The sequence below is a fragment of the Ruditapes philippinarum genome, unplaced genomic scaffold, assembly GCF_026571515.1.
Source record: "Ruditapes philippinarum isolate M1 unplaced genomic scaffold, ASM2657151v2 ctg2537_1_1_1_1, whole genome shotgun sequence".
Classification (NCBI taxonomy): domain Eukaryota; kingdom Metazoa; phylum Mollusca; class Bivalvia; order Venerida; family Veneridae; genus Ruditapes; species Ruditapes philippinarum.
In genome coordinates this window covers 39,087-52,164 of record NW_026864717.1, presented here as the reverse complement: position 1 = coordinate 52,164, position 13,078 = coordinate 39,087, and the positions used below count along the sequence as shown (strand labels likewise).

Genomic DNA, 13,078 nt, shown 5'->3' with positions numbered 1-13,078 from the left:
TCTATTATCATTAGTAGAATCATTTTATGTAAAGAAAACACCTGTGTATACATACTCCTGTTCCTCCAGAGGTAAAGATGTGTCTATCTTTTCAGCAAGAGCACCCAATGACCTGCAACTGTCTGACCGAATCACATGATCAGGTTGGGTTTTACGTACTGAAATTTGATTTTAAAACATAAATATATACATTTGTCTTTAATACCAAATCCAAGAATGCTTAATACTGTAATAAATTTTGTGTCAAAGAATCTATTCAACTCTTAATACACTAAAAAAATGGACTTGTCTAGCTCCCACCTTTGGAACTGTCCACTGTCAACTTTAGGGATATCAAGATGAAATTTTGAAGTCAGCCAACAGTATACATATACAGGCTGGCCTGGATCTATAACAATTAAGGTTGATCGTTTTTGACTCCCAGAGTTGAGGGTTAACATCTTGTTTAAATAAAGTAATTTAAAAAAATTTTAGATATGCTTTTAGCCCACAAATTTGTAGTTTTAAATTGAGCACTAAAAACTGCATTCTCAAATTGAATTCAAAAGAGTGTATTTTTTCAAATGTTTTCAAAAATGGATACTCTCCTTCAAACATCTAAGTTTAAAAAAAAAGAGAAGGAAATAGCCTGTGCAAGATGATTGTTTTTTCCTGAGATTCAATAATTTCTAACAATTATATATCTATTTTTATTGAAAATGACTTGTCTGTACTGTTTAGAACTATATATAAAATCTGAACATTCTATCACTTTAAATAATAAACAGTCAAAAAGATCATTACAAATTATAAGAGGTCTAAGTTAAGGACCACTTATCATTACCACAGTTAATAAATTCTCACGGTCTGATAAAATTTGAACAATAAAGAAAAATAGCTATTGTGTTACTGATATAATTTATAAAATAACTTTTTATAACAGAAACTTTTGGAAAATATAAGCAAAAAACATATCAATGTCCTTTATAAAATAACTCCATAATTTAAACTTTATTTCTATAGAAACGGAGGTGTATAAAATAAGTATTATGTGGAGGCAGTAGAGATAGTTTCTGTCTGATGACTCATGCTTTATATCATTTAATTTAGTTTCATTCAGCTTTAACAAATATATATTATGACTATTTTGGCCTATTTAAAGAATTTGATGACTAAACGTTGTTGATTTAAGTTACTAATACAGACTCTTTTTCTTAGGAAAATGTTGTTGCAAGAAGTTGTATATGAGAATGTAACATGGATTATCTAGAAGTCAGATAATTTTGATCACATTTCCATTAGAATATATATAAATTTACAAAAATGTATATATCTTACATGGTGGAGATGGGCCGGCAAATGGTTTCGACACATTGTCACCTGTAGCCTGGTCATCTTCACGTATCTGACCTTGACTCGCTCTCTGCTTTCTTGCCTGCAACAACTTCTCCTCAAACTCTTTCTGTTTCTCTGGTAAATCCCAGGCATCCTCATAATTTGCTGGAGCACTTGGTTTATGCTGCTGTGGCACAGATGGTGGCGTAACTGGTGTAAGTTTCGAACCTGCCCCACCTACCCATGCTGCCTCATAATGTCCACCTGTCTTGTTGACAGATGTTTGAGCTGTGTTTATTTTAATTCCGGACTGGTCAACACTTTTTCTCGGGACACCACTATTAGTCTGATCAATAGATTTCCTTGTTTCATGCTTCTTTTCCGCTTTATTTATTAAACGGTCAAACCGTTTTTGTCCTTCTTCGGAATCCCACGGTTCCTCATAATTTGCCGGCAAATGGCGGTACTCATTAGGTAACATTTTATTCATAGCTACATTTGATGTGAAAACATCGTCAGAAACGTTAGAGCACTTACGTAATGGGGATGACTCAGCAGATATATAATGTTCGGTACCGCTATCAGTACTGGTTAAAGGACCAGTTCGTTTTGACCACGAATTGATGTGATCGTATCTTTCTTCTAAACTTTTTTGGTCAGAAATGTTAGCACTAGTAAGTCTGTTTTTGACATCATCTAGATGATTATAATGATCACTTGTAACACCTACAATTTTTATTACAATGTATATAACAAAATATCATCTCATTCTACAAGAAGAATGCACTTTCATGTCAACCTTTCTAATATTAATGACAACAGAATAACATTCAACATGTTTTTTTTACCAAAAAGAATTTCAATATAACTATATACATGTACATGTAAAAGATGTGACAAATAACTTAAGGTTTTTTATTCCTATGTAACATTAAACACAAAAATATCTCTATAAAAAAAACTAGAACTATCACTAAATGTGATTAATACCCCCACAAGTCTGCTTCGGAAATGAGGATGTTACTAGTAACAGAATACCTTTTAAAAGAATTGAAACATAGAGTTATGGTTGTGGGAAATTAAAGATAATTGTTGTTCATATATGTTGCATTTCCTTTGAATGTGGTTGGCCATTGATGAAGTTTAATTGAATTACTCTGTAATAAGTCCAGAAAGACAAAGAAAAAGAACAAAGGGCAATAACTCTATAAATACTGAAGATAGAGTAATAGTTCTTGTGCACTGCACTTCCTCTTATTGTGCTTGACCATTGTATGAAGTTGTTTTGAATTCTAACCAGTACGTTCTAAGTTATGCTCCGGACAAGGAAAAGTATCAAAGGGCAGTAACTCTGTATTTTGTCAAAATGGAGTTATGGCTCTTGTGCACTGCACTTCCTTTTAATGTCCTTGACAACTGTATGAAGTTGTACTGAATTCCAAACAGTAGTTTTCAAGTTATGCTCTGGACAAGGAAAAGTAACAAAGGGCAATAACTCTGTAATTAGTCAAGATGGAGTTATGGTTCTTGTGAGCTGCACTTCCCCTTATTGTGCTTGACCATTGTATGAAGTTGTTTTGAATTCCAACCAGTAGTTTTCAAGTCATGCTGTGGACAAGGAAAAGTAACAAAGGGCAGTAACTCTGTAATAAGTCAAGATAGAGTTATGGTTCATATGCACAGCACTTCCTCTCAATGTGCGTGACCATTGTATGAAGTTATAATGAATTCCAACAATAAGTCTTCAAGTTATGGTCCGGACAAAAGAAAGCAATGGAAAAGAAACAAAGGGCAATAACTCTGTAATTAGTCAAGATGGAGTTATGGTTCTTGTGCACTGCACTTCCCCTTATTGTGCTTGACCATTGTATGAAGTTGTTTTGAATTCCAACCAGTAGTTTTAAAGTTATGCTCTGGACAAGGAAAAGAAACAAAGGGCAGTAACTCTGTAATAAATCAAGATGGAGTTATGGTTCTTGTGCACTGCACTTCCTCTCAATGTGCTGGACCATTGTATGAAGTTAAAATTAATTCCAACAATTAGTCTTCAAGTTATGGTCCGGACAAAAGAAAGCAATCAAAAAGTAATTAAGGGCAATAACTCTGTAATTACTTTAGATAGAGTTATGGTTCTTATGCACTGCACTTCCTCTCAATGTGCTTGACCATTGTATGTAGTTATATTGAATTCCAACCATTAGTCTTCAAGTTATGGTCCGGACAAAAAAAGAAGACAATGGAAAAGCAACAAAGGGCAATAACTCTGTAATTACTTTGGATAGAGTTATGGTTCTTGTGCACTGCACTTCCCCTTATTGTGTTTGACAATTGTATGAAGTTGTTTTGAATTCCAACCAGTAGTTTTCAAGTTATGCCACGGACAAGGAAAAGTAACAAAGGGCAATAACTCTATAATTAGTCAAGATAGAGTTATGTTTCTTACGCACTGCACTTCCTCTCAATGTGCTTGACCATTGTATGTAGTTATATTGAATTCCAACAATTAGTCTTCAAGTTATGCTCCGGACAAGGAAAATGCAACGGACAAAAAAAAAGCAATGGAAAAACAACAAAGGGCAATAACTCTGTAATTACTTTAGATAGAGTTATGGTTCTTGTGCACTGCACTTCCCCTTATTGTGTTTGACAATTGTATGAAGTTGTTTTGAATTCCAACCAGTAGTTTTCAAGTTATGCCCCGTACAAGGAAAAGTAACAAAGGGCAATAACTCTGTAATTAGTCAAGATAGAGTTATGGTTCTTGTGCACTGCACTTCCTCTCAATGTGCTTGACCATTGTATGTAGTTATATTGAATTCCAACTATTAGTTTTCAAGTTATGCTCCGGACAAGGAAAATGCAACGGACGTCTGGACCGACCGACCGACCGACCGACCGACCGCCCGACCGACCAACCGACCGACCGACCGACCACCGAGTGACTCCTATATACCCCCCCAAACTTCGTTTTTGGGGGTATAACAAAAGAAGATTAATGTTAATTTTCCATATGCATGATTTTTGTCGCTGGAATTTTTGCCTATACGCTCATTCTCAATAAAACACAGCATTTGATGTTCCACTGGGTAGCTCTTATACGAAGGTTTTTCTTGAGGTCAAAATGTCGTTAGAAAGGTGGCTGCCACTTTGTCTAATAGGGACACTCTCAGTTTTACATTTCTATCTGTTATTTTTCTTTTACAAGTACCATTGATGCCCTAAAATGTAACATACGTTACTGTCGCCACCTAGAATTTTCAACTTTGAAATTGTGTTTCAGAAAAATAAGTTCCAGAATAAACGAAACATGTGCAATTAGTCATTGCTGTGTGTATATGCACTTTGATTATTGGTAAAAATTATATTTGACTGTTAAAATCTCATTGGTATAATGAATGATCAAATGTCGCCAAATGCATATAAATAAATAGTGACAAACCTAAAACAATAAGAAGTGAAACCCAAATTACATAATTGAATCGATGCATGCTTAGCAATACAGCATATATATAATTATAAGTAAAAATAAGCTTGCAGCCTCTCAAATATCATTCTATTTTCGGAAATTTTCATTTTTTATTCAAATTTTTTCAACAGCACTTTAAAAAGAAACATACGTTACCATTATTTAAGAGCCAATCCATTCAAAGAAGAATCCAAACAAGAAAGAATATTAACATGTGTGTAACTCTGATATATTAACCACAAATTATGGCGGCTTAAACGGTCTTGCGTCATTTTTAACCCGCTTTCAATGTAAAAATGAAACATACGTTACAGAAACATACGTTATCAACTTTTTAAAGTAAGTTTATCAAAAGGGAAATTGAAGTCAGAAAGCACGTATAACATCAACATTAACTTTTATTTGACATTAGTAAGTAAATTTTGTTAACTTTGATCGTGTTTTTACTTGTTTAAGTAACCACAGTGAAACAAACGTTACTTTTATCAAACAGACTTTATATTGTTTACACATGCATATATAAAAACATAAAATCGCATTTTTATGACAATAGAATGATGTGCATTTGATTCCTAAATAAAAAAGTCGATTTTACATGTAAGTTTAAATTCCGTGATAAAGTTCATAAATAAGCGAGTGTGAAACATACGTTACTCCAACTTACAATTCAACAATTTTGAAAATTAAAAGATAAAGTTGGGATTAGCATGCCTGTTAATAACGGTAAACCTTGTATTAGATGTAAGAAGACACAAAATTGTTTTTACAAAGGAAAGATATGTTAATAATATGTTGATGTACCAGCAGAAATATTAAAAATATATTACAAGATATTGATGTTCTCAGCAACAACTTATTCCTTTCTGCAAAGAGCTTACTGGCCGTATTTCATTCTATACATAATAATGTTAAAATAATATCCATAAATATAAATTATTTTACAAAAAATAAAATTGTTTTCTCAACCTTGACTTGCATTTGAATAAAATGAAACATACGTGACATCCTATATGGGGATAAATATCGAACTGTTTAGTACTAAATTTTCCCAAATATTAAGAAAGTGGAAAGTTGAATATTTTTGAGAAAAAAAATTGCTAATACAAAAATTGTGTATGCATTCGACCTCTCATATATTATATATGATATATATCCTTTGAATGAAGACATAAAATAATCATTTTCAAAATTGACTATTTTTGCTTTCTACGAATATTTAACTTTGAAGAAATTGACTGAAAATTAGCAAGGTACCCAACTTCTTTGAATTTTCCTGGGTTAGAAAGTCCCTCTAGATAGAGAATTTACAGATTTTGATATATTTTACAGACAATTGTTATTAATATGAGCCAATATGTTACATTATTAGATCTGAAATCTACGTTACCGATGAAATACAGTGTCATTACCGAAATAAATGCCATCCTGTTATATCATAGTTTCTTGTTCAAAATATTTCTGGCAAACTTGCAAAGTACCCTAAACATTTACTTCAGCGATAAAAAATGACACAATGACAACATCAAATTTTTAATATTTTTCAACCTCAAATGCTTTATTTTATTGAGAATGGGCGTATAGTAACAATTGTGTATTGCTAGTGTATTTACCTGTATACTTATCCCTAAAAATATATTAAACTCTTAATATCCTATAATGCAAAACCTCAATACAATTTAAAGTTTTGGTTGTTTTCCTTACAACAACTAAAATATCTTCCTTGCTTTCAATTATTTTTAACATTAACAAAACAAGCAGGAAAATAACAACAATTGAGCATAAAATACGGCATCATTTACATCTAGTCATATATATATCTAGGTCTAAACATTATGATTAACATTGTTTATGAATAATTCAATGTCATTTGTCATATATATGTAAAATATATGTAAGAGACATACATGTAGTAAATCTATACTTCCGACAGAATTAAAGCGTAATGCTTTAACAGCGCATTATGTCACATGCAGAAAAAATGTTAGCATAATTTTATTGTACTTCAGCCTAAAGATAAGTACAACAAATAACAATGATAAGAAATTATGTTTTAGACATAAATCTAAGTTTTTAAGAGCATACCACCAGCCTCACATTCATTTTATTTTTTTTGTTTTTTCCCCAACATATTTGCGCTCATAACCTATATCATATATTGTTTTTCATAAATGAGACAGGAATTCTAAAGTATGAGGACACCTAAAACCTTTCACCTCAGTACTTACCCTTTCTGTCAGATTTCCCAGATTCTTTCAACCCTGTAATATCTTTAGCCAATTCATAAATACCCCCAGGATCTGGTTGTACAACAGGAGATGCTGGGTTTTGTCCTTTCTCTGGAATGTGACACACATGGTTTAGTAAGATATACATTGTATCATATTACAGTCGACTCCACTTATAACGAACTCGCTTATAACGAATTATCGTTAATAGCGAACTAAATCTGACATCCCCGGCCGATTCCTTCTTTATTTTATATTAAATCACATCGCTTAATACGTACTCGCTTATAACGAATTTTCGGCTATAACGAACCATTTTTTCAAGCCCCAAATGACGGAAAACATTTAAATTTCCTCGGTTATAATAAACTGGTATACTTGAAATATCGGGATGCGCTCGATTAGGATCAGTACATGAATAACGATATCTGATAATTAAACAATCGAATGATTGCACAAGTTAGTTATGGCTTCAGGGAATAAAGATTTTGATAAAATGTTCTCACAATATAATTTCCTACTTGTGACGGAAAATTTGTATTTCACACCCTAAGTTGATTGCTGTAAATACCTGTAATTGCCAAATAATCGATTTTTTTGTTTGAAATATTAACCAAAGGATAATAAACAAAGAAAACAAATGGTAAGAACTTTATAGACAATTAATACATGAATAAATACTTGTACCATGTACACGATATATTGCTCAATTAAATGCATCGCATTAAATAACCGCTGAAGTAAATACCGGTTACATCGGTAACCAGAGAAGAGTATGGCTTTTTCACGGCAAATTACCCCATCCAAACAAGTCAGCAAGTTGCTGCTATTTCGCTTTTAGCAAACTTCGGATATAACGAACGATATTTTAATGTCCCATTGAGTTCGTTATAACCGGAGTCGACTGTATATGTAAATGAAACTGATGTGTGTGTTTTTGATGAGAGGGAATTTTTATCATAGGTCAAATAGTGCTAAAATATAACCACTGTATATAAAGGAAATCACTGTACCCTATCTTGCTAGCCTATACAATTAAATAAGTATCCTGTCTTGCGAGTACAAGCACATGTTATTTCCAATCACTGTACCCTTCTTGGGAGCCTATAAATTTTAACTCGTATCTTTCTTGCGAGAACAGGAAGTAGACTGGTTTATATACTGTGATAACTAAGCCACATTTTGAATCAAATCAACTGAATTTCCTTTCCACCTTGTCTCAAAACTTAACTGCATATTAAATGTACAAGCCATATTGAAAAAGTTTGCAATTTTCTGACAACACTTTGGAAATTATCTAGCAATCTTTGGAAAGGTTGAAGTTTATAGCTGGGTTCAATTTGCATAGAGAGGTATTTCTCACTACAACAGCTGGACAGCTGGACAATTGTAATTTGACAAATGCAGTATCATAGTGACACACTCATAAAAAACACTCAAAAGAATGAGAAAATAAATGAAATAAATTTTCTACAAATGGTTCATATGGTTCTTTCTCTGTATAGTTCAGTTCAGTGTAACCATGTGGTTGGGACAGTGTAGGGAAAAGCTGGAAAGTGAGCCAAGTTTCTACCTACAATCTGTTCCTGCCCTGCCATTGTAATGGATTTGTATCAACATCAAAGAACTGAGGGTATGTTTAGCTCATAATGCACAGGCAATAAGCAGGGATTTTATCTTCTGAATGTCTGCACAGGGCAGTGTTTTTGCAAGGTATTTATACAGTAGCAAAGTCCTCATTATTCCAAGGGGGATGTGGATGCCAGGTTGTGAGGTCTCCACTATTCCCAGAGGAATGTAGGTACCAAGTTGTAAAGTCCACACTAGTCCCAATGGGGATATGGGTACCAGGTTGTAATCCCAGGGGATGTGGGTGCAAAACTGATCTACAGGGTGCATTATCCTTTGATATATGTATTAGAATGTCTTTAAAACAGAAATGTAAGAACTTCACTGGCTGTCAAGATAATGTAAATAAAATATTAAATACAAGAACCAGTTGAACCGGGTGATGCTCCCCTCTTATAGTTTTAGAGGGTTATGTACCACACAAAGTTTAAACTGTAAAAATAAACAAAGGGCAATAATTCAAAAATTAGGCAAGACAGAGGCACGGTTCTTGTGCACTGCACACCTACTCAATGAGATATCTATCTACCTACAAAGTTTCATGTTGATACCTTTTATAGTTTTAGAGTTACGTCCTGGACAAAGTTAAAAGTTCAATGAGATCTATCTACCTACAAAGTTTCATGTTGATACCTCTTGTTGTTTCAAAGTTATGTCCAGTACAAGAAAAGCGGACGAATGGGCAAAGCGGCGACAATATTCTCACTCTTCGGGAGCATAATTAAATGACATCAAACAATACATTAAATGCAATTTTATGCAGCAACACACTCAAAATCTTCATCAAATCAGAAAAATAAGACAAGTGTTACCTTCTGACTGGTAGGGTTCTGTATAATCCTGTGTTGATGCTGTACTCAACACTCTATCTGGAGGTTGTGAATAATCATCCCTCAAAGATACTGACCTCTGTAACAATAACAACAACAACACATGTATTTATCTATCGTAATATTAATGTATCAACATACTATAATCTGCCCATTCCTAACTCAGAGATGTAAATTTTTAATACTATGGTGTAACATATTGTCATAAACCAAAATAATCAGATGTTCTGTTTCATAGGGATGTAAAAACCATATGTCTCACCCAAAGCTCAAACTTATAAATCCAATGTTATTAGACCTTGTGCTAATGCTAACAGCATGATCCTGACATAAAAACTTTACTTCAAGCTAGAAAACCATTCAGACACTTAAAGGGAGGCGCAGGCAAAATTTTCATTTCTTCGTTTTGATTTTTTCATTTATTATTCTGTTTTTCCTAACTTGACCCACGTGGGTCAGGTTAGAGCGTTATAATATCACAATAGTTGCTACAGTGAACTCCGAAAATGTTATAGATTATGTCAAATGAATGACTTTGACTTATTTCAATCATACAATATCTACAATACTTTAAATCCAGGCTTTGTTCAAGTCACATGACTAGTTTTAAAACTACTTGGTGATTCTGTCAGCGTCTAAATTTCGTTCAATATATATAGATATATTTACGCTTCAAACCCAAAATATATAGAATTTATAAAGAAATTCATGCTTGGACTTTGACAAATGTCATTTTAGCGTGATTTGAGTACATTAAATCATTTTAATATTTTTGTAATTTTTTGCCTGAGTATCCCTTTAAGACATACTTATAAAAGTTAAAATAATCTTGGCATTAACATGTAAATATCTAACATGTACATATAAATTCATTGTCCTTTATTGCCGAACTTTAATCTCCCAGAAATATATTCACTGAAGCTGTGAAGAAGCCTTAAGTATCTGATGAACAATATTCATAAATCATGACTATATTATAACACTAAAGTATGATACCACATAACTGAAGTTAAATACACAAGATAAGCTTTCATCTGTAATTATTTTTACAAAAAGTCACGTTTTCCATCTTTTTTCTTACCTTTAGAAAACTCCAGATTTTTTTTTAATGAAAAATGTCTGAACACCATATGATATCCAAACTATATATAAACAGAAGTTTTCTGTCCAGCTCTTAATACAATTTGTGACACACTGTGTTGTATAGTAATAGGCAAGATTATCGAAAGTAATGCTAATTAGGCAAAATTGTATAGAGTGTTTCATTGTTCTGGTAATTGTATACAACGAAAAAACAGGATCTTTATTCTTATTACAATAATGATATTTATAAGTTATACATTATTATATTACTTAACATAATTTATGCCAATTTTGTGCAAGTTCATGTCCCTACCAAAATTTTATTATCCTTTAACACATTACAGTGTATTTTTATAGATATCATTTGTATACATTTAATTAATTAATTAATAACAAAAATACAGTAATATAATGTATACCTGGTTTAACGTATCTTTTAATTATTATATAACTCCAGTAAAAATTGAGCACAAATTATTGTATTAACAATATTTCTAACAACTTTATATCTGACAAAAAATAGGTCTCTACATAGAGCATTCCTAACCACTTGAAGAGATAGAAAAAGAAAAAAAAGAAAACAGAAAACAAAACTTGGCTATTTATAGAAGAACAATTAATGATTCAAACAGGAAAATATATGAACACACTTACTGAATAAAAAAATTCGACCTTTAGTTACAAACAAAAAAATCTTAGTCAGGCTATCCACTATAACAGCATAAAGCTCTCACATTACACCAAAATGTTGAACTGCCTGATCACTTTATTATTTATAATTACTTCCTTCTACAATCTATTCACTTAATTCAAAACTTTTAAACCATTATCATAAAATATATTCTTATCAGATTTTATTGCCCTAGTTTGGGGGAGCATATCAAGTTAAGTGTTTACGTAGCGATTTCAGGAGTTTCCATACCTCTAGCTATGTTATATTTTTTAAACAAAGCAATAAAAATGACAAAAAAATATGTCAGACTTTACTGTGTATGGTATATGAAGAATGTAGGTCATCTAAATGTTAAACTTCATAAAAATATACACAATTATCATGATTTTACTAGCATATAAAACATTTTTGCTATCAACCTTTTTCTATGAACAAAATCTAATTTCTTATTTTTCTATAAATTAAATGTACACCCAGTGTTGCTCATTTTACTGTGAATTAAGAAAAATCTTCTTACTTGTAAAACTAATGAAAACAATACTCACAAAAGTTATTTTTAAAACCAGATAAACATACAGTCCACAGAACCATACCCTGGTGAGTCATAATAGTTAGATTGTTTCTAAACACGAGAGATTGGGGAATAAAGTTCATGTCATTATTATAGCCTTAAGCTAAATAATGTCAATGTGTTAACATGGTCATGACGATTTTATGACAAAGTTCATGTAATTTACGATGCATCATTCTTAATTATAATTAACTATATATTTTAAAAGAAATATGCCAATTTTTTTAAAAGACACCAGCTAATGCCTTAAGATGAAATATATGATGTCACAAAACTATTATAGACACAGAATAGTTTACTTTTACAGGATTTTTAAAATTATTGCATTATTATGTAATTTTGATAATGTAATCAATATTTTTGAAATCGTTATAGTGACTTCTACTGTACCAAACTGTTTTAATCCTACAGAAGACACTGGTGACAAATGAATTGTTCATTAACTTAAAAGAGAGACATGTTCATATATCTTCATACAAAAGTATGTCACTGAGCCTGACACTATTAATGGCTAAATGATTCTTCACATAACTGCAGCATATCAATATAGAACAATATTTCTTATTTAGGTCCCATATTTCATAAAAAAAAGTTCTATGTAACCTGCTCACGTCTTTAAACAATGATATTGTTGTCAACGATAGAGGCTCCCCAATGTAGCACATTAAAGTAGGGAGATGTGTGAGAGAATCAGGTGTAGAGGGCAGGAGCAGTAATTAGATCTCGAGTTGTTTAACTTTCAACTTTATTGGCAAATCAACTTTGGCCATTTACACACATACACTATATGGCAAAGACATTTAACATCAATATAACTAAAATGTTTACATTTTAAACTGATTTACAATCAAACAAATGTATAGAAAAAATACAAGTTATTTTCTATTGACTCATCAGTTCTGTAAATTTCGCTAAAAAAAATTTTAATTTACTTTTTGTTGACAAAAGGTGATTTAATTTATTTAACATATGAAACATATTATGAACAATTAATAAATTCATGCAAGTGGTTGCTGAGAAATTGTTCTGACAAAATTTTGGGACAGATAAAAATATGTTGGATTTATCTTAAGCTAAATGTATTCAAGGGAGATTATTCAGAAACTATACTCAGAAAGTAAACCAGACTGAGTTATGCTTCTTGCACAAAGCAAATCATTTGAAAATACTGTGGTTGCTCATATTCCTTGGATAGCTATGAAGCTGACTTTCAGACAAAAGATAAAAATTACAGCTGAAAATGTATTTTACTTTGTGAAAATTCTATGTATAGGAACATGCCCTAAC

The 13,078-nt window shown here is 31.9% G+C and overlaps 1 protein-coding gene across 2 annotated transcripts in view; it reads right to left on the bottom strand.

Moving 5' to 3' along the window:
* The window catches only part of LOC132726622 (uncharacterized), a 32,058-nt gene that overhangs the window by 8,379 nt on the left and 10,601 nt on the right, over positions 1-13,078 (bottom strand). For both annotated transcript variants that reach the window (XM_060711968.1, XM_060711967.1), the window contains 4 exons: positions 9,447-9,543; positions 7,006-7,116; positions 1,318-2,040; positions 56-158 (listed from right to left, as the gene is read on the bottom strand). In XM_060711968.1, the coding sequence (XP_060567951.1) occupies positions 56-158; positions 1,318-2,040; positions 7,006-7,116; positions 9,447-9,543 (1,034 nt within the window). The remainder of the gene's footprint in view (positions 1-55; positions 159-1,317; positions 2,041-7,005; positions 7,117-9,446; positions 9,544-13,078) is intronic.